The 21,174-nt window shown below is 53.8% G+C and overlaps 1 protein-coding gene across 4 annotated transcripts in view; it reads left to right on the forward strand.

Annotated features, from left to right (window-relative positions):
* The first annotated feature begins 559 nt into the window (after positions 1-559).
* Positions 560-21,174, forward strand: part of CNTFR (ciliary neurotrophic factor receptor) — a 38,171-nt gene continuing 17,556 nt past the window's right edge. The window contains exons 1-3 of one of the 4 annotated variants that reach the window (XM_058695058.1): positions 625-739; positions 8,469-8,578; positions 20,505-20,589. In XM_058695058.1, the coding sequence (XP_058551041.1) occupies positions 20,505-20,589 (85 nt within the window). In that variant the 5' untranslated portion in view covers positions 625-739; positions 8,469-8,578. Of the gene's footprint in view, positions 740-8,468; positions 8,579-20,501; positions 20,590-21,174 lie in introns of those variants that run through there. The other 3 variants (XM_058695057.1, XM_058695056.1, XM_058695060.1) reach the window with 3 other exon arrangements.

Consider the following 21,174-nt stretch of genomic DNA (forward strand, 5'->3'; position numbering starts at 1 on the left):
GCACTGAGCAGCAGAGACCTGGCCAAGGCTGAGTGAGAGAGGGAGTGTGAATGAGCGACCTGGGAGGGGGAGAAGGGGGCGCGCCCAGCGTCCTTAGGGAGTCCGGCGGAGTGGGTGCGGGTACGTGTGCACGCCTGGTTTTGAGACCAGCGGCCGGGCCTGCGCGTGAAGCACAGGGGCCACAGCCGTCTGGAGGGCGGGCGTTCCCAAGGAAGGGCGAATGTGAGGGGGCCACGCGTGCCAGTGCGGGCGAGTGTGCCAGCGGGGGGAGGGCTCGTGTGAGCGCGAGTCTAGTGGGAGTGGGGGCTCCCAGGCCTGCGCAGAGTGAGTGTGCCCGCGCGTGCCAGGCGCGGGAGCGTGCCAGGGCGGGGGCGCGCGGGGGCAGTGGCCGGGAGGGGGTCGTGGCGCGCGGCCGCGGAGGCGCGGGGAGACAAGGCGGGAGGGGGAGGGGAGCGAGGGCGCGCGCGGCCGAGCGGGCGCCCGCGGTCACATGGGCGAGGGAAGGAGGGAGGGAGCGCGCGAGGGAGGGAGGAGGATGGGGGGGTTAAAGCCGCCGAGCGCCGAGGAGCCGGTGCAGAGCGGGCGGCGGCGGCGGCAGCGGAGGCGGCGGCTCCAGCCGGCGCGGCGCGGGGCTCGGCAGCGGGATCCGGCAGCGGTGCTAGCTCCGCGCTCCGTGCCTCGCTCCCTGCCCGGGGTGGTCGAAGGGCAAGGCGCGGAGCCCCCGCGGCCCGAGGGCGCGGTGAGTACCCCGCGGCGGACAGCGCGCGGCCGGACCCTCAGACCCTCGGGCTGACCGACAGACCCGCGGCCCTCGTGCGCGCGGGAAGCGGGAGAGGACACGCGTGGGCCCGCGACCCCGGGGAAGAGAGAAACGGGAAAGTTCAAGGGAAACTTTGCCCGCAAACTCGGGGGCGGGGGCGCGTGAGAAGCGGCCCCCAGCGTCCCGGGGCGTCGGGGGTTGGGCGTGGTGATGGTGGGGGCGGACAATCGGCTGGGGGGATGTGGCCGGGGCGGATTGTCCTAGCGTCCCTATTCTCTCTCACCCCTCAGCAGCGCACGCGGGGTCTGGGAAAATTCCGGAACTGGGGGGTCGTAGTGACCCCCGCGCGCCCGAAGGCGGATTCCTTCTCCCGCAGAAATCTAGACTTAAAAGCGCCCAGGGGTGTGAACGGACGGTTGCGCGTTTGCCAGTGTATGTGTGTCCGTGTGAATCCGCGTGTGTGTGTCTCGGTGTGAGCCTGCCTGTGGTTTCCTCGTGAGTCCGCCTGTATCTCCATGTAGTGGGTTTCCTTCAGTGTCTCTTTGTAAGACCCCCTCTGTTGTGTGTTTGTGAGTCCGCTTGTGGTGTATCCCCGTCTCTTTGTGAGTCAGCCCGTGTGTGTCTCCTCCAGTGCGGCTCTGTGTGAGTGGGCTTGGGTGTCCCTGTGTTGTTCCGAGTAGTGTATCTCCCCGTGCGTGGGGGCTGGGCCGCGGGGAGGTCACCAGACGGACAGCTCTCTTCCTCGGCTCCTCTCCTCTCCCGAGCCTCTTCTCCTGCGTCTAGTTCTCGCGCTCGCTCGCTCCCTTGGCCCCCTCCCCCCTTCAGTAGCTTCAGGCGGGCAGGACTATTTCACGCCTTGTTGAAAATTCAGGATTTTCTTTCTCTTTCTGTCTAGGCTCTCTCTTTGATTAGTGTCTGTGTGTGTCTGTGTGGCTGGCAGCTTGTCTGCAACACTAGGTGTGTGTCTGCATGCCACTGTGGGAATGGGGTCTGTAACGCCAGTTGTTTTGCTTGTAATACTTGGTATGTTTGTGTCTGTGTCACTGGGGGTGTTCATGCGGCTGTAATCATTGAGGTGGGAATTTGAAATGCTGGGTGTGTGTTTGCATTGACAATTGCTGTATGTCCAGGGCGTCTGAAACAGTGTATTTTTGTGTTCTAACTCTGGGTGTGATGGTATACCATTGCTTGTGTAGGAATGTGACTTGAACAATTGAATATTCCTATGGCTGCAGGGCTAGCCAGGGCTTGGGGGTGGAGGGCCTATGTGTCTCAATAAACTATGCCTCCCTCTCTACTGTCAAAACCACACAAATCCTCTGGATTGGTTCTTGGGGTTCCTGGTCAGGATTGGTGACATGGAGCTAAGGTTCACATTCCGTCAGGGTTAATACTCCGAGGGACTCTGAACCTTATACAAAAACTAGGAGTTTAAACTACACATTCAAGACTTCCTGGGGCTTCTTTAGAATTCATAGTCAGATTCACACTGGGACGCTTAAATGCATATAGGCATACACTCAGATTCACGCTTAAATTCTGGGGCTCATATCCAATTGTACACTTCAGTTGTAGGGTTACATCAGACTCATGTTGGGACTCATGCTGACACTTCTATTCTCATTCCTGTTCTGAGGCTCATAGACTTACACTGATACCTAGAGCCCATGCTCAGAATCTCACTGGGGTCCTAGAGTTCACATCTGGATTCACACTAAGACCCTGGACTTCGATTTTGGATTCACACTTACATTCTGGGGCTCATAGCTGGAGTCACATGAAGACTAAGGGCTCACACTCAGATTCTCATGGGGAACCTCAGGCTCATATTTGAACTCAAGATTCACACAAGACACTGAGGTTCATAGAGTCATCCTTTTACCTTGGAGCTCACACTGAGATTCACACTAGCAAGATTCTCACTTCCATCCTGGGATCACTCAGGGACCCAGTGTTCAGTGTTCACACTCAAGACTAGCATCTCTGGTGATTACATTAAACTCACTTCTGTCTGGGGCTTAGACTCACACTACACTTTTATATATTCACATGGGGGCCCTGGGATTCACACTTGGAATCACACCCAGTTATGCTTCCATTCTGGGGCTCACATTCAAACCCAAACTAGGGTTGTGGTGAACTCATAGTCAAATACACCCATGCTTTCTTTGGTTTATGGTGTAGAACAGGGCAGTTGGGTAAGGAACAGCAACTGCCACAAGACATGTCCCCTCCAAAGGTGGAAAGGAGAGAGGATACATATTTGGGAGTGTCACTCACTTGGGTTGTGGACTGATGGAGAGGGTTGTGGGAAACACTCACCCAGTTAAACCTTTTTGCCTTTCTTTCTGCAAGGAGACTAAGGCTATTGGTAGGATGATCTGAGTGGCTTTTTGGCACAGGAGTGATTATGTACTCTTAGAGTCCCCATGTGAAAGCATATCCCCCTTAAATAGTTTGGGTACTCCTTCTGTGGTAAGGGAATCGGTGTGGGGAAAAAAGACTCGTGTCTTCCCAAGACATTTCTCCCATCCCAGTCATCCTTAGTATGGGAGGAGTGTCAAGATTGACTTGGTGAGACGGTAGACCTCTGGCTCCTTTGACCTTTCCAGGGTATTGAATCTCTGCTAAGGGAGATGGTAGCCTGGATCTGTGGTGAGAAGGTAGCCAAAGGAGGATACTGGACTGAAATCCACCCTCCTATTTCCTCTGCCTTGGCTGGAGAAGGATAGAGGCCAAGTTATGTTATATCTCACAATGTCTCCTGGAGTGTCTATGGAACTCTTAACCTTGTCTCTATGGTATGACCAGCGATCTCTACTGTACTCCCCAGAAAAGCAGTAACCCTGTGGGGGAGGGTTGGGTTAGGTTGTAAACTATGCTGGGACTCCACCTGCCTTGGAGACACTGCTGGGCTTACATATCTTCCTGCTGTGGAGGCCAGCAAGTTAGGGCTGCCTGAGGTGCATAATCACCCCATGGGCACACTGACAACAGTACAGATCTGGCCCTCAGGCTCAGATGGCTCAGCTCTATCAGCTCCCTGTCCCTGAAGGGGACACATGCTCCCCACCCCCCTCTGGGGGGGGGGGCCTTGAAGGACTGGCATTCTGGTCTCTGCCCCCCCATGGTGAGTTGAAGTGTAAATGAATGGAAACATATGGAGCAGATTTTCTTTGAAATGCAGATGGGGGGGGACCATGTGTGCCTGGTTGGGGGGGGGGGTGGTCCCAGAGAGCAAGAAGGCTGAGAAGAGAGCTGACCCCTCCTCCAGTCCCACCATAGGGTGAGGAGAGTTGTGTAAACTGTGGCCCTGGGTGACCACACCCACCCAGGCTCCAGCTTCCTGTGGGGAGAGGCTGGGGAGGCCAATGGTCCCTGTGGGCTGAAGGTGCTGAGGTCATCACTCCCCTTTACCTCTGTAGAGGGCAAAGAGAGCCTCCAAAGCACAGAGTCATGCTGGGTTGGGGTTCACCAGAGCCAGGAACTCTGGGGGCCAAGAGGTGGAAGGGGGAGCTAGGGCAGATGTGGGGAAGAGTTAGACCCTGCTTCTTGCAGAACTAGCTCTGGGAAGCTGGGGCTACAGCTACAATGGGAAGAACTGAGGCTAGACTATAATGATGACATCTGGTCAGGGCAAGAGCTCCTGGAGTTTAGGATTGGAAGAGTCCTCAATCCTGAAGGAGTTTTTCCAGACCTGGGATAGTCAGTATGCCACACTATACACTATAATTTCCCCTCACAAAACTCAGCAAAGTTACGTAGTAATTGCCTGTGAGCTCTGTGGGACCCGGGGACTGGGTCTCTCTGCTCACTGCTGTACCCTGCCCCTGGCACAGACCTGGAACACTCCTTGGTAAGAGGGTGATGCATCTTTTTCTCTCTCATCAGACTGAGTGCTCCATGCGGGCAGGACCATATCCTCAACTGCCAGCACAGTACCTGACACGGATTAGGTGCTCAATAAATGTTGAGGAATGAATTGTTGAGTGGGAGAGGGGATTCTCTGGGGTTTGTGGCTTGAGACAGAGCAGTGTCTGTTGTATTACCCCTATTTGACTTGAAAGGCGCCTGAATGATTTGTAGTCTAGACTAAAGGAAGGATCTCCTTGCACTCAGGGAAGGGGTGCAGAGGATAGGCAGCTTATTCCTTGAAAAGGTTGGGACTAAGGGCGACTGGGGTGGAGGTGGGGATGACTGATTCTGTGGCAGAGGTCAGAGGTCACTTCTGTCCTCTCAGCTTCAGGATTTTTCAGAAGTCCTTTTCTCATGTGGTTGTGAGCGTGTCCCTTGGTCTCTCTAGGTTGGTTTCTTGGACTCTAGCTAAGGCAATAGACCCCATCTCTGAGCTGCTGAGGCTAGGCTCTGAGGTTGTTTAGCTGCTGTGGGCACCACAGACTGTCTGTATTGGTTATTAATGTCTGTCTGAGAACACGGGGTTCAGATCCTAAAAATACCCTGTCCAGCCAGAGCCTAGGAGTTGCTCGTGTGGGCTAGTGTAGCAGTGGCTGCATCTTGATAAGATAGACACAGAGCCAGAAGAGACCAGGAGAGTATAGGAAAACTGAGGCAGCATGGGCAGGAGATGCATGAGAGACAGAGCTTCTGTTGTATATGGGACAAAGATTTATAAAACTAGTGGTGTGAGTTCTTCAAATTATGGCAACATTTAGGGTAGTCTGTTATTTTACACTGTAGAGAATTTACTTCCTGGGGAGTTTGAATATACATCTGATATCAGATGTATAAATTAAGTAGTCAGTCGTAACCATTTCAAGTCCAGCTTCAAGATATTCCAAAATATGTGGCAAAGAAAAAAAAAATCTTCCTTAAGTAGCCTTTTCTGAGCCACTGCCCCCATCCCTACCTCCTAGAGCCCTTCCTTGCAGCCTGAGTCCCAGTGGGGTTCTTGTACACACCCTTTTATAGGCCCCCACCTCACTTCTGACCCCCCAGGCATCTGTGTATCCCCTCTTCCCTGGAGATGGATGCTGCACAGTGGTTCCAAAAAGGTAAGAAAAGCCTGGCCTCTGAGGGCAGATGCCGTGTGACCTTGGCCTGTAAGCTGACCTTTCTGGGCCCCTCTGTGAAATCACGGGATGGGGGGGGGGGGGCTGGGCCCTGGCCCAGGCCCGGAGAGAAGGCGGTTTTGGCACCCATCCAGCTCCCTGACGTCAATGATTCTCCAAATAATGGAATCAATATTGGGGGGGGGGGGGCAAGCGTGAACCAGGCCCCAGCGATTAGAAACAGATCAGCACAAACCCGCAGCTGATTCTGATAGAGCTGCCTTGGAGAGCTAGGGTGGGAGGCCTGGAAGGAGGTGGACCTGGGGGGGGGGGGGGGCGGTGGCGCTCAGGAATGGAGGCGGAGCCACCCAGTGTCCAAAGCAGGAGGATACACAAGTAGGCAGAGATTCTGGGTTGGAATGATGTGGTGGGGGCCGCTGAACTAGTTCCTTCCTCCTTTGAGTCTGTGGGGTTCCAAAGCTAGGGGAAGTTTGTGAATGGAGACTTCTTTCAACCAGTGAGTGATAAAGGGTGGACAAGGGGAGTTTGTAGTTTATCTCTTTGCTTCCTAGACTTGGGCCCCTAGGCCATGTTAGGAGTCACAGGTTATACCTAGGATAGGGGAGAGTACCGAGTGAGACCTAAGGGAGATGGTCTTTTACTTGGAGGTAGAAAGGCATTAATCTAAGATAGATGGGTATTCCCTCCTCAGAATGGGAGTCTGGCCTCCTCCATCAGGTTGTATCCTCTCAGCCTACTAGAAGGCAGCAGGTGAGGATGGAGAGGGCCGTGGGGTCCATAAGGGGCTGGCCTGGCAGCAGCTGACAAAAAACAAGAAAGAGGGCTGGGGGAGCAGCTGTAATTACGGGGCATTTATTATTAATCAGATGAAATTGCTGGAACAGCTGGTGTAATGTGCGTAGCGATACAGACTCTGCATGCACCCCCAACACATGTGCACGCACACATACGCACAAGCCACGCACAGCCTGAGCCTTGTTTGCTTACACAATTTTTTTCTTGTGAAGGTTGGAGCCCCCCCCTCTTTTTTAAAGTAATCTTTACACCCAACATGGGGCTCGAACTCACAACTCCAAGATCAAGAGTCGCATGCTCTACTGACCGAGGCAGTCAGGCGCCCCTAGAGGGCTCCTTATGTGTGTCTGTGTCTTTTGATGTTGGTACTTATTTGTGTTTTTTCATGTCTGCCTGTATCTTCCTCTCTCTCTGTTGTCTCTTTTCCCAAATGTCTGTTAGTCTCTGGCCTGATGTGCCTCTTGTCTCTAACCTGTCTCCCTCTGTTTGCCTATCTCTTGGTATGTCTGTATCTATTATCACCAGCCACCCTGTCTCTAACACCTTATTTTAGTTTATGGCCATCTCTGTCTGGTTGCGTCTTCGGTCAGGGTTGGATGACATGGATGACCCTTTCTCATGGGTATGTGTTTAGGCACCTGACCATGCCTTTGGCAAACACATCTGGGACCTATTTTTTAGGGGGGGGAGGGGTAGTTGGATCCTGAGGATCTCTTCTGTTGAGTGACTGGAGCCCATTGAAGCAATAGTGGCTTTCAAGACAGCTCTGAATACAAAGCTGGCTTCCTTATCAGCTACCATTTGTGGGATATCAGCTACCATTTGTGGGATTTTGGGCAAGGTGCTTTTGTTCTCTGAGCCTCTGTTTCCTCATCTGTAAAATGGAAACAGGGTTAACTCTAAAGTTGTTTTGATGATTCAGTACAAAATGTATGTTAAGCACTTATCATGATACCTGACTCATTAAGAACTCGGAACAAGTGTTAGCTGTTACTATTACTGGGAAAGGCATTGTGCAGGCAAGAGAGAGAACTGCAGAGGCAAACCAGTAGAGCACAAAGGCTTTGGAGCTAGACTTGGACTCAAATCTGTGCACTGGAACTGATCAGCTATATGGTCGGAGGCAAGTTACTTAACTTCCCTGAACCTTGTTTTTTCAACTGTCAAATGGGAATAATAATAGAACCTACCTCATGGAGAAGTCATGAGGATTAAATGAGATAATGCATATAAAGTGCTTGACACAGTTCCTGGCATATAACAGATTCTCAATAAATCGTAGTGGTGATGAAAAGAGGATAGTATGATGGTGGGTGTTTTTGCCCTGCCGGTTGCGTGTGAAAAAGTGTGTGATGTGGAAGTACTTGTGCCTGTGAATTGGTTGTCTGGGGACTTTGGATTGTTTGTGGATATGAGTATGTATCTGTATGTGATGTTAGGCCACTTGTGGCTTCCCTTTGTCCCTGTGGTTTAGCATCCGAGTCAACATGGGGTGCTGGAGGGAGTCTGGACTATTCTCAACTTTCCCTTTTCTAGGGGCACCTGGGTGGCTCAGTTGGTTAAGCCTCCGATTTCAGCTCAGGCCATGATCTCTCAGTTCATGAGTTTGAGCCCTGCATTGGCCTATGTGCCGACAGCCCAGAGCCTGGAGCCAGCTTCGGATTCTGTGTCTCCTCTGTCTCTCTTGGTCCCTTCCCTGCTCACACTCTGTCTCTTTCAAAAATAAATAAACATTAAAAAAAAACTTTCCCTTTTCTAGACACTTACCTGCTGCCTGCCTCAGTCTCCCCTTCTCTGAGAGGCATTGTATGGAATGAGTTCTTAGTTGGACTAAGGCCTGTGGGTCCTCTGTGACCTCTGATTTGTGCCCTTTGCCCTTCTAGAATCCAGCCTTGTCACATCATCCCATCCCCTTGGTTTTGGAAGTCTTGGAAAGAGTTGGTCTGGAGAAGGAGGACATTGATGTGCTCAGTGTACGGCCAGTGGTGAAGAGGTATGTGCTGGGGACCCACATGAGGCAGGTCTGTCTCTGGGTATCAGGCTGGTGCAATGGGGCTACAGGTTTGGGGATGTGCGTGAAGGAGGGCCTGAGATCCCTTCCTTCTCTTCCTCTGTTCTTCCTTCTGAGGCTTTTCATGCCCCTATGATGGGCCCACGAAGGGGAAGGGACTTACCCGCAGTCACACAGGCAAGGGCGAAGCCAGGTCAGAAAACTGGGTTCTGTACTTAAGAGAGCTGAATCCTGGATGTGGGAGTATATTTCTGTCTCATTGTCAGGCTCCCTCTCTGCCCCCAAAAGCATCTCTCTGGCTTGATTGGGGAAGCAGCTGGGCTTGGAGTAGATGGGATGGGGGTCGGAAATTCCAAAATCTTCTGGGGCCAGCCATGGGGCTGGGCTTGACTCTCCCTGCCTTTCATTAAGGGCAGCCAAGGCCCCCGATTGGCAGCCCAGGGTGGGGGCGTCCAAGGAATCGAGGCGCTGGAGCGGAACGGAAGGGCCTATTGTCCAAAACCCGCCAGAGGCCCACAAAGGCCAGCCGGCTTTTCATCTCAGCTCCCAAACAGACTGGCCATTTTCCCGGCCCAGGAGTAGGGGACTGATTGACCCTTCAGAACTAGGACTGGGATGTTTTTGAGGGTGGGGTGGGGTATCCCATGCTGACACATGGCCATAAAAGGGACTTAAAATGGAGGTGGGGTTCTGAAGAGTAGGGAGGCTCCAGAAAGCTGTAGAGAGTTAAGCTTCCAATCCACTGTTCCCAAAGGACCTAAGGATACAGGGTAGGGTATCTGATAGAAATTCGGATTTACACAACAATAGATAATAAATATTTATAGGGGGCACACCTGGGAGGAGTCTCATGATTTGATGGTAAAGTGAGCTACTTCTATGAGCACATAATCCCACCCCCCCACAATTGGGATCACCGTATTGAGTTGGAACAGGGGCTGGAGAAGAGAAGGCTAGTGGTTGGGCAAGAGACTGGGCTCCTGCAGCAGGAGGAACTGAGGCCAGACAGCAGGAAGGACTTCCTGCCAATGAACAGTAGCTCTGATGCCCTGACTGTGTCTCTAGAGATCCCAGAGGATCACAGAGAGCAGGGGAGCTAGAGAACACCCCTGGGGTTAGTTAAGGGTTAGGCAGCTTCTGTGGGGGCCCAAAGAGGAGGCTGGGAGGGAAGACTTGGCAGTTCTGTCCACCCTCCCTCCACAGCACCTCCAGCATCACTTTAAAAACAGCTTTTTAATTTAACAAAGTGGATGAAAAACTGTTTTTGGAAATAAAGATATCTGCTGTCTCCCAGGCTAGCACTCAGCCCTTGCAGAGAGCCTCTCTCCGGGTTTCTCTCTGCTGCTGGTGGTTCCTTTCCTCTCTCTCTCTCTCTCTGTCTCTCTGTCTCTCTCTCTCTGTCTCTTTTTTTGTTTGTTTCTGCTCTGCAACCCCCCAGCTTCCCCTTGGCCTCCCATTACCCCCTCCCGTATCAGCCTCCTTGGGTATCTCATCCTCAATCTCTTATCTCCATGTCTCTGCATCTCCTTTTGTCTCTCCTCTCCCAGTTTCTCTTCCAGGGCTTGTCTCTCTCCTGAATCATCTCTGTCTCCCAGCCTGTCTCAATCTCTGTCTCCCTTCCCCCCTTCTCCCCCAACCCCTGCTCTAAATGGGTCTATTTAAAACACCCGATGCTGCCAAGTCAGAAAAGCGTCTCCTGATAAAGCGCATTAGGCTGAGGGAGGGAGGAGGAGGGGGGAGGGAGCAGGGAGCAGCGGGCGGATGGATTGATCCAAGCCCGTAACCCCATTAATCAGGCATCGTGGGTCCCCCTCCCTCCCCCAGCTTCAGCCCCTTCTGAGCTAAAAGCCCTTAAATATTTATCACCCCTCCCCCCAGGGGGTGAGGGGAGGGGTGTGTGGCCCTTGGTGTGAGCATCCCCAGCTGCCTGGTGCGCACCCCCTGTGTGTTTACACATGTGCACATGTGGTCATATGTGCATGCATGGGTGTGCATACCTAACAGACCCAGGGCCCATCTTGTCCCCCTTCACCCCCCCACCACGGAGTAGCCTGGTTCCTTGGGCAGCCCAGCCCCTAGGGGACCCTGGTAATCTAGCCTGGGTCTTTGCCTCTCTTAAAAAGTTGGGCATGTAGAATAGGGAGACCTTTGGGGTCAATTGGAGGTCCTTATGCCCCCAAAGTGCAGTAATTGGAAGATTGGGTGGCATTGCACTATTATTCTCAGAGGGTCGGAAGGTGAGCTGGGGTTCAATGTCCAGATTCCCTAATATTCCCAGAGCAAGAAGTAACTTAGGGAATAGAATTGGGGGCTCCATGCTCCTAAAGTGCCGGAAGGTAACTTGGAAGCCTGGCTGAAGTTTCCCCTTTATCCTCAAAGGGCAGGAATGTGACCTGGAGGTGGGTTGGGCACCTACCATTACCCTTAGAAATTTAGGAACCTTGACCTGGGCCTGGGTGGGGGTCGCCATCACCCCCAGAGAGTAGGAAGGTGGCCACTCTCTGGGGGGTGATGTGGGACTGGGTCCCACATCTCACGGCTTATTGATTTCCCCTGGCTACAGAGGTCAGTCAACCCTGAGACAGGCTGGGGTCCGCCGGAGTTGGCCTGAGGCAACTTCGCCCTGGGCGGGGGAAGGGAGGCCCGAGCGGCCCTGGGTGTGAGGAGGGGCCGCTGCTCGGAGCAGAGGGTCCCTTCCCCCTCCCTCCCCCAGCATCAAGTGCCACATCTCCTCCTGACTCAGACAATTAGATTCAAAGGATGACCTCACTGCCTGCCGTCCCTCACTCGCTCCCTCTGCTAGCTCGCCTCGCTCGTGGCGCGCTCCTTCCTCCCCTCCTCCCGGCCCGCTCGCCGCCTTGCTCGCTCGCTCACTCACAGCTCGGGCCGGCCCCTAGCCCGCCCGCCCGTCCGGAGTCGCGGTGTTGCGGGGGGCTTCTGTCCCCCGGGCCGGCCCGGGCCTCCTGGGCCCCAGCCCCGGGCGCCCGATGCCCGCGGGCTGTGGGGCGGACCCAAGGAGCGCCGGAGGCACCGACGGGGCGCCTGCGCGGGGACCCAGGTCAGTGGCCGCGCGGCCGCAGGGCCGGAGAACTTGTCACCCCCACTGCCGCCGCTGAGACACCCCCGCCGGCGCCGCCCGCCAGCCCGCCTCGGAGCTTCCCGCTCCTTTCTCGGCCCCCGCCCCCCGCGGCTGCTCGGCGCGCTCCCCCTGCCAAGCTGTCTCTCTTCTCTTTCTCCCCCCCCCCCCCGCCCCCCTTCCCCAACAGCCCCTCTGCTTCTACAGCCGGTGGGAGGGACTGGGACTTCCTGAGGTCCCAGGGATGGGGCTGGGGCCCATTGGCTGAAACCGGCCCAGGCTTCTGAGAGAGGAGGGGGCTCTAGCTGTTTCCACTGGCCTGGGGGAGGGGACCACAACCTGGGTGGGAAGGGGGCTACAGAGAAAGAGGTCCAGGCAGGGTGTGGGGGTGACATCTACAGAGGGGATGAGCTCTTGATATCGTTCTTTTCTCACATCCTGTGGGCCTCTTGCCTGGCTTCATTTGTTCCCACCTCCTAGCAAACTATAGTCCCCACTGCCTAGTTTCATTTGGTCCCCACAGCCTATGGTCTTTTGGGCTCTGTCACCTGGTTTTCCTAGACCCTTCTGCCTGATTTCTTTTGTTCCCACTGTCTACTTTTTTATTTTCCTTAAGTCCCTATCACCTGGGCTTTATGGGATTGCCCTACGTGGTTTCCTTACATCCTCTTGTCTGATGTTTGCTTCCCTACCTGGCTTCCATGGAGCCCTACCATGCTCCCTTTATGATAGGGTGTTAGGGCCCAAGCTACACCTGGAGTGGCAAATGGTAAGGATGTCAACAGCAATGCCAGTTGTTCCCAGGTTGGGGCCTGGCCAGCACAGCTTGGATTCCATTCTGCCTGGACAGCGACACAGCGTCCTCTCTTGTGATGGGGGGCAGGGCTGCAGGGTCCAAGGACACTTTACAATTCTTGTCCTCAGTGGTTAGTTAGAAGAGCACTTGCTTGGCCAGTGCTGTCCCCATCTCTCTTTGGGCCTAACAGTGATGACAGGGCTTTGGCAGGGGCTGGGGGTTGAGGTCTGAGCCGCATCTCCTTCTCCTTACCTTGCCTCTTGCAGCCAGGCCTGACACTCAGGTGCACTATAAATAGTTATGGGCACAGAGAGGTTTTGAAGAGGACTGGGATCATACAGCAGGTGGCTAGGTTGAGAACTGTTGCTGATCCTCATCCTGGAGAAGAGGGGGTGCTAAGGGGAGGCAAGAGGGGTCTGGGGAGTGAGCTTATTTCTGGGGTTTTCTGGCTTTTGCTACCAGTGCCACCATCTCTTCACCCAGGGGTGTCTGGCCTGGATCCTTACCTTACCCTGTCTGTCTGGCCTGGATCTCCTCTTATTCCGGGATGCTGGGAAAGCAGGGTCAGGGGAGGAAGGAGCCACCTAGGAAGTTATCAGATATTTATTTGCTTTTGGGGGATGAACAAAGTTTCTCCTTCCCTTTTCCTTCTTCCTTAGGCTACCCTGAGCTTTAGCACCCTACCCCCAAGTGCAGCCCGGGCAATCCAAGGACCCAGCATGGAGTAGCTATTCTGTGTGTATCTTTGTATTTCTCACTGCTGGATGTGGGAGCATGAGAGGCTGAAGGTGACTGGGGGACTCTGAGTTTCTGGAGGTGCGATGATATCTGTGTGGAAGATAGACTGTTCTGAATGTGTGATGGCATCCATATGTGAGACTGTGCCTGTTTTGAGTGAGCGTGTGTGAGTCTGTGTGTATGACTGTGACTGTAATACGTGTGTGCATGCACAGCGTGTGTGAAGCTGTGGCAGTGGGCGTCCACGTGGGAGGGCCAAGATGTGTAGTCACAATGGTGAACTATGGGTGCCAGTGTCTGTGAGAGGCTGCCTGCGTGTGTCTGTGAAGCTCTGGCTGTGTGTATGTAAAGGTAGGGAGGGCTTCAGGGAGCTCTGCCAGGTGGTAGTGAGAGTCCCCAGTGTGTGCTACATCTCGGGGAGAAGTGAGCACTGGGTGCCATGTGACCCTGAATTGCTGGTGTGTTTGTGAGCATGTGTGCGCACGTACTCATGCCTGTGTTTACCCATCAGGAACAGATTGCTCTGGCTTCCCCACTGTGAGGAGGGAGTAAGGGGGAGGAAGGATGGCTTGCTTTTGCCCAGCAGACCAGAAGCTTCCTCAGAAGTAGTGTGTGCAGTGTGTGTGTGTGTGTTAGGGGGGCAGGGAGAACAGGACATTGTTACATGAAGACAGGCGAAGTTTCTGTTCCCCCTACTCCATTCTAGCTCTGTCAGAAAGACCATTTTCAGTTCTTTTTGTTAGAAACCAATGCTTCACATGCAATGTCTCCCCTGCCCCCCACCCCACCCGTGTGTATGTATGTGTGTGTGTGTGTGTGTGTGTGTGTGTGTGCACAAGCTTGCAAGCATAGGCCTCTGTGTATATATTAGAGGGTGTGTCTGCACCATAGCAGTCATGGGGCCAGGGATGGGGTGTAGTGAGAGATGCTAAGGCAGATAGGTCTTTGTCCCAGCTCCCAAGTCTGGAAAACTATTCTGTCCGTCCTTCTGTTTCCATGGAAGGCCTTGCAGCCTCTTTCCTGCCCTGCCTCATCAGCTGGGATGCTCCCCTCCACTGTCATTGCTCTGCCCATCCCCCACCAATGAATGGGAGTTCTTCCAGCTATCTAACCTCCTGCTGCAGCTGTCTGTCTCATCAAGAAGAGCAACCCCCCCACTCCCTGCAGACTTAACCTGACTGGTGCATGGCCCTTTTCTAGGTAGCGGGGTCCTCCTGATTCTCCTAGAAGCCAGAAGAGATTCTGGACTAAGGCTAGGAGGATGGGGAATTTGGTGCTTGTGCCCCAGGTTCTTTGAAGTTGTCCAGAGACCATGTGCCCAAAGGGAAGATACACACTTACTTGCCCCTTCCTGTTCTCCATTTGATGGGAAGGGGATTGGACCACATGACCTTTGAGGGAGAAAGCCAAGACCTTTTGCACATAGAGGGCTGCTTAAGCCCAAGCCTGCATATATATGCATATACAAGCCCATGCCAGGTAACCAGGCAGCATGCAGGGCCCTGAGTAGGGCTCTACATGTGGGCATGGGCTGGTGGGATTCAGATTCCCACCTCTCCAGGATACCTCCCTGCTGCCCAGCCAGGCCCATCATGGGAAGGCCCCAGGTTCCCCCCACAACACGCCTGTACACACGTGCAGCAGGGCACGCACATGCTGATCTCAGGGTCCCCATGGTGCAAGAGGCTGGAGGTGGGGGTTTGAACACTCAGAGTCCTGGCTGCTGCCAAAATCCATTGGAATCTTGTCCCCCCCCCAGGCCCCCCATCTCTGGCTGTGGAGGTCACAACAGCAGGTGCGGATACCCACCCCCCCCCCCCCAACTCACTCACATTGGGCCGCTCCTTTTCCACAACCTCAGCCAGAGACTGGAGCTAGGGGACTGCTCCCTCTGCCTCCCTCCTGGCCCCCCTCCCACTGGTGTTCAACTTCTGCCCCCTTCTATGGAGGGAGATGGGAGCCTATGTTTAGGTGGGGTCCTTTCCCCTGAGCACTGGGGCTTGACCCTAGAGTAGTGGGGATGTGATAGCCCAGGAGGAGATAAGGCTTGAATCCTGAACCCAGGCATGGCTCCTATGCCCCTCGGGGTGGGGGCACTAGTAGCTGAGAGGAGGGCCAAGTCTGGATTCAGAGAGAAAGCCAGAGATAAGAGACTCAGAGACAGAAGGTAGAGACGCCACAGAGAGTGGGAGCCTGCCCAGTGGCCAGCCAGCCCCAGTCCCAGAAGCTGGCCCCTGACCCAGGCCCGCCCCTTCCCCAGTAGGGGGTTTGCCGGGCCAGCTGCCAGGGGCCAGGCCTCCCTCCTAGGCCTTTAACCCCCCCCCAACACACACCCTCTGGACTGCTCAGGCCTCTGCCCCCGCCCCCACCGCCCACGCTGTCCAGGCTGTCTAGGCCTGGTGGGATCTGGGGGCCTCTCGGCCTTAGCCCCTCCTCCCCTTCTTGGAGCTTCCAGCCAGCCCTGACTGTCTCTCCCAGGCTCCCCTTCGGCCAGTGCTTCTCCTCCTTGCCCACCACATCCTTGTCCCTGTTACTGCCACTGCTCTATCATTTTCTCTCTCTACCTCCAAATGAAGGTGTCTCTTTTCCTTGCTCTACCCTAATTCTTCTGCAGGTCTGAGGCCTCTAGAGCTCTCTAAGCTTTTAAGTCAGTCCATGCTGTGTCCTGTCCTGTGTTCTTGCCTCTTCTCAGGATGGGTCCTCTACAACTGCTGTCGGGAGAGGGGAGGGGGACGAGGCCCTAGGACAAAGTGTCTTTTCCCTCACACTGAAGGATTCTGGAGTCTGGGGTTGCCTAGGGGGACTAGAAGCTGTGGAGATGTCACCTTGGCTATGCCATGGGTCAGATGCCCCCCAGCAGATATGCATGTTCCTGAACTCACCCTGCTGTAAGTCCCTGCAAGGGTAGTCCAGGCCAGTGACTTTGGTTGGATTTTAATTTTGGGGACTACCACATGGGCCCTCCCTATTCGTTCATTGTTCAGACCAGATTGAGCCTACCTGACCTCAGCATACCCACACCAACTAATGCCTTGAAGCTCAGAACATATTGTTGCACGTCAATACTCACATTTAGAGCTGGGCCCCAGCCAGTGATGCTCAGAACCCCTCAGTTCAACCCTGGATGTAGCAGGGTTTCCTGAGGGTTGGGCTTGTGTAACCTTCTGTAGGGATAAATAGGAGCTCTCCAAATTCATACCTCCCCTCCCTTAGGTTCTGCCTTTAGCTGGGCAGGGGATGAGGGTGGGGGGCATGGGGCACCTGGAAGTTTGCTGGAGCTGGCAAGAGGGGTCTTGGGCCCCTCGTAAGCCTGACTCAAACTGAGAAATTGAGGTTGCTCCCTAATCGGGAGTCTGTCATTGTGTCTGTCTGTGTCACTGCTAGTGACTGTCAGCCTCCATGGTGCCAATATTACTGTGAGCTGGTGTTATCCTGTATGACTGTCCATGTTACTGAGTCTGACTGTTAACATCCTTGTGTTACTGTGGACACACCATCATTGTTACTCTATGTGACTGTCAGTCTCATTGCATCTTTGATTCTGAGATTACTGTCACTGTGATTGTGTCAGTGTCAACAGGTATCATTGCCCCATTTGTTGGTGTCATTGAACGTGACTGTCATTCACTGCATTATTGTCACTATAGAGACTATCAACACCCCTATATGTCATTGTCAACTATGGAAATGTGCCCTGTTCACTGGGTGTTTTTATCATTGTGTAATGGTGTCTTTGTGTCACAGTGGGACAGTGACAGTAAATTGGGGCCCAGGATTTGTCTCTTGATGTGTCACCTATGTGTGTATAACGATGACACTATGAGATTCTATGTCAGGAGAGGTTCTGGGCTCCTTGTGCTAACAGGGTTTGGGTTGCTAGGTACTGGCCTCCTTTCTTGTTAGTGGAGTGCCCTCTGTTGCCTCCTCATGGTGGGGCTGGGGCTGGCTGGAAGCCAGGCTGGCCCCCTGGAGGGGTCTACAGAGAGCCTCAGCCAGTTTGCATAGCCCTTATCTGAAGCTTTATGGGATTTATCCTCCAGATCTATCCCAAAGCCATGGGGTGTGGACTTGAAAAATTCTTGGGAAAGAGGCTCTTTGCCCTGGAATGGGTGGCCTGAGGTGAGCTAGGGCAGGGCAGAGGTTATAGTCTGGATGCCTCTGGCCTCAACTTCCCTAACTGGGAATGGACCCAGTTGGGACTTTGAGGGAAGGGGGAAATGAAATTGGTTTGGGACTTTTTGGATCTGCAGGGGCAGAGATGGGGTGGGATAGGGTGGGGTTTTGGTCTACCCTAATTCCCTGAGAGCTACACTCTTATATCTCCAGGGAGAAAGAAACCCTATAGCCCCCAGGAACGCTGCAAGGACACTATCCTCCTTTTGCACTGGGGGAGATGGATGGGCTTAGGGAGATACTCTAGGGTAGACACAGAGACCCTTTCTGGATCTATCCCTTCCTCTGCCCTTGAATCCCTGCCCCAACCCCTGTGGTCTCTATCTCTCTTCCCGGGTCTCTTCTTCCCTTTCTCCCTATCTTGGTATCTTCTTGTCCCCTGGGTCTTGGCTAATGGCTTTCCCTCTTTCCCTGTCTCTATGCTCCCCCCTCCCTGGGTCTTTCTCTTTTCTGGGTGCCCCCAGCCATGCAGTGTCTGTCTTGGTACCCCATCCCCCACTCTCTGCAGCACTTGCTCTCAGCAGCGCCCGTCTCCCATGGCTGCAGCCCCGTTGGCCCAGGGCCCGGCCCTTACAGTAACTCATCGGGCTGATGGAGGCGACTTTGATGAAGAAGCCACCCCTCCCCCTGAGGGGGCCTGAGTGTGTGTGTGTGTGTGTGTGTGTGTGTGTGTGTGTGTGTGCGTGTGTTTGCATGTGCATGCATACATGCATGCTTGTATACATGCACACTCATGCCAGGCTGTCTCCTTTCCCCTGCACTCCCAACTGGGACCAGGAAGGAGCTGGGAGCAGAGAGCCACCCTGTCCCTCTTCTTTCATCCTGTGATCTAACCTTGGTCCCCTCTGCCTCCGCAGAGGCACCGCAGAGGACCCTGATTCCTGCTCCCATGTGGTAGGCAGTGGGGCCTGGCACTAAGGTAGAGTATTTTCCTGGCTGTGTGGAGAAAGACATGGACAGATGGCAGAGGTGCTGGGGGGGACTATCTGAGGGCTACCTTCAGTGATTGAGGTGGAGAACTAGGTAGGCCTCTAACCTCTTGCCTCTCTCTCTCCCTCTCCTTTGCTCCTTAGCTCCTTCTGAATTCATACAGTTCCTGGGTTCATTTCCTGGCCCCACTGCTTGCTGACTGTGACTTTGGCCATTGTCTTAACCTTCTAGGCCTGAGGAATAGTTGAAGATAGGGGAGTGGCTGAGGATCAAGAGGAGTCAGGCCAAGTGGTAGCTAAGGCCCTGGGAGTCACTGATGTGGGAGGGGTAGCCAAAGCCACCCGGGGCCTAGAGAGACAAGCCGTGCCAGGGAGGAGCAGTCAGAGCACCTGTGGCTGTGGCTGGAGGACAACCAGGTGCAGATGTGGGGACTCACCTGGTGAGGGGTTAGTGTAGCCACAGGCAGGCAGGAACCCTCTCCCATAAAGGAGCCCCCGGAAGTCAGATTCTCTCCAGTTCTCCCACCCGCTGCTACAGGCTGACACTCACATTTGTCTCCTCCCTGCTGTAGCTCTGTTTGCAGTTTCTCTGGCAGTTCTCTGGCTGTATGTCTGGCTGTTTGTCTGGCAGTATTTCTGACAGTGTCTCTGGCTGTGTCTGGCAGTGTGTCTGTATGTCTGAGTGTCCCTGGCAGTGTTTTTAGTGGTGTGGATACTTCCTGACTGAGCATCTGGCTATGTCTCTGGCTCTCTCACTAGCTGTATTTTTGGGTGTATGCCTGTTTGTGTCTATCAGTTTCTCTGGTATTTCTCTGCTTGTGTGTCAGGCAGTTTCTCTGGCATGGTTTCTGACAGTGTCTCTAGCTCTCTTGCTGTGTCGCTGATGGTTTCTCTGCCTGTGTTTCTTGCTCTTTCTTTGGTGGTACATTTGCTTGCATGTGCCGAGCATTTTACAGTATTTCTGGTGGATCCTTTGGTTGTATGTCAGTTAGTCTCTGACCATGTCTCTGCCTGGTTATCTGGTTATAGCTACCTGTTTCTCTGGTTTTATCTGATTGTGCCTCACACAGTGTCTTTAGTATATCTCCAACTGTGTGTGCTCTTTCTCTGGGATTCTGTCTGGTTGTTTTGGGCAGTTTCTCTGCCCAGTGTCTTGGCTGTATTTCAGGCTATATTTCTGACAGTACCACTCACCCTGGTTGAGTGTCTGGCAGTATTCCTCTTCTAGATCTCTGCTTCTGTCTGGCTGACAGTCCCCCTGTCTCCTCACACTAGGGTAGAAGGGTCATATTTGAGGCTTTTTCTGTAGGGAATAGTTATTTCCCTGCCCTCAGGTATGATTGTGTGCTGGGGTAGATTGGGGTGCAGTTGGATCCATCCCATGAAGCAGGATAACAGATTAGGGGGCCACTGGAACCATCCTGACTTGTGGGGACATATCCTCACTGTGCTTTGTGTACCTATGTAGGTGTGTGTAAACACTGATGCACATCTGCTGGGCTGAGGGTCTCAGGCTCCTGGGGCACATGTCTGGGGTAAAGGATGGGCTGGGTCCCCCAACAAGGACTTATATGTGAAATACCCTTTCTCTCCTGGTCACTGTACACTAAAGCAAAAGCCACATCTGACCTTGGTACCCTGGTGCTGTGAACATCACAGAGCCCAGTGGGGGGGTGGTGCAGATATGAGGGGCTTCTAACCATCCAGGTTTCAGGCTTTCTCCCCAGGAGCACAGCAGGGGGCCTTCCATTCAAGGCAATTTGGAGAAGTATAGACCTCGTGTTAAGTTCAAACATTACCCTTTCAGTTTGCAATGTTTATAGCTAATTAGCCAACCTCACCAGTAAAGTTATTTTTGTTTTTATAAAAATGGCCCTAGCATAACCAATGTTCCATAACTCATCCGTGGTTGACTACATCCTGCAACCAGCAGCCTTATCGAACAACAAACCACTGTAGGTTTCCTTGTACCATCTTAGCAAATGTTTGCCTACAGATGCCAATAATGTTGCTTTCTATTGCTTGGAAGAGAATCCTGAGCCCCATTAAGAAGGGCATTTGGGGTCAAGGTGTCCTAGCCCTAGGGCTGGGATTTCCCAGTCTTGCCTGAGAATAGGGAGGGGCTCCCAGGAGGTTCCTGCCTGGGCTGATGCCTCTCCTTCCCCCGCCATCCCCTATCCCCATTTCTCCCAGCAGATGGCTGCTCCTGTCCCGTGGGCCTGCTGCGCTGTGCTTGCTGCCGCCACTGCTGTTGTCTACGCCCAGAGACACAGTCCTCAGGGTGAGTGTTGGAGGAGAGGATTCTGGGGGGGTGGGATGGTGCTCCCTGATGACTCCCACCCAGAGCTGAACATGAACCCTTCTCACACAGCTGTGTGCATCCACCCAAGACCACACACTGGCACTTGCTGGCATTGCCACACATGAACACACAGAAGGACATAAGTCATATGACACTGATATGCTGGGTGACCCACTGATACCTCATGTGCACAGTCCTCCAGTCACTCCGTGTGGTTCCGTGCTGATGGTATCTCTGGCTTGATAATCTCTTCCTCTTCCTACTAGAGTGGCTGTGTGGGGTAACGGGCAGGTGAGATAGGAGTTGGGGGCTGCTATAGGTAGGGCCTGTATATTAATCTGATGAAATGGGATCCCCTAGGGGTTTGTGGGGGGTGTAGTGGAAGGCACTGAGAGAGACAGTGGCCAAGACTGCTTTCCCCTATCCTAGAGAGAAGATGGAGACAGAGATGGTTGATAACAAGATGTGAGGATGGGCAGGGTGACAAGTGGGAGAGGGCAGGCATGCTAAAGAAGGGGACAGGTCAGTCAGCTAGAATGATTGGAGGAGGCAGGGATTGCTTAG

Source organism: Neofelis nebulosa, chromosome 12, assembly GCF_028018385.1.
Source record: "Neofelis nebulosa isolate mNeoNeb1 chromosome 12, mNeoNeb1.pri, whole genome shotgun sequence".
Taxonomy (NCBI): Eukaryota; Metazoa; Chordata; class Mammalia; order Carnivora; family Felidae; genus Neofelis; species Neofelis nebulosa.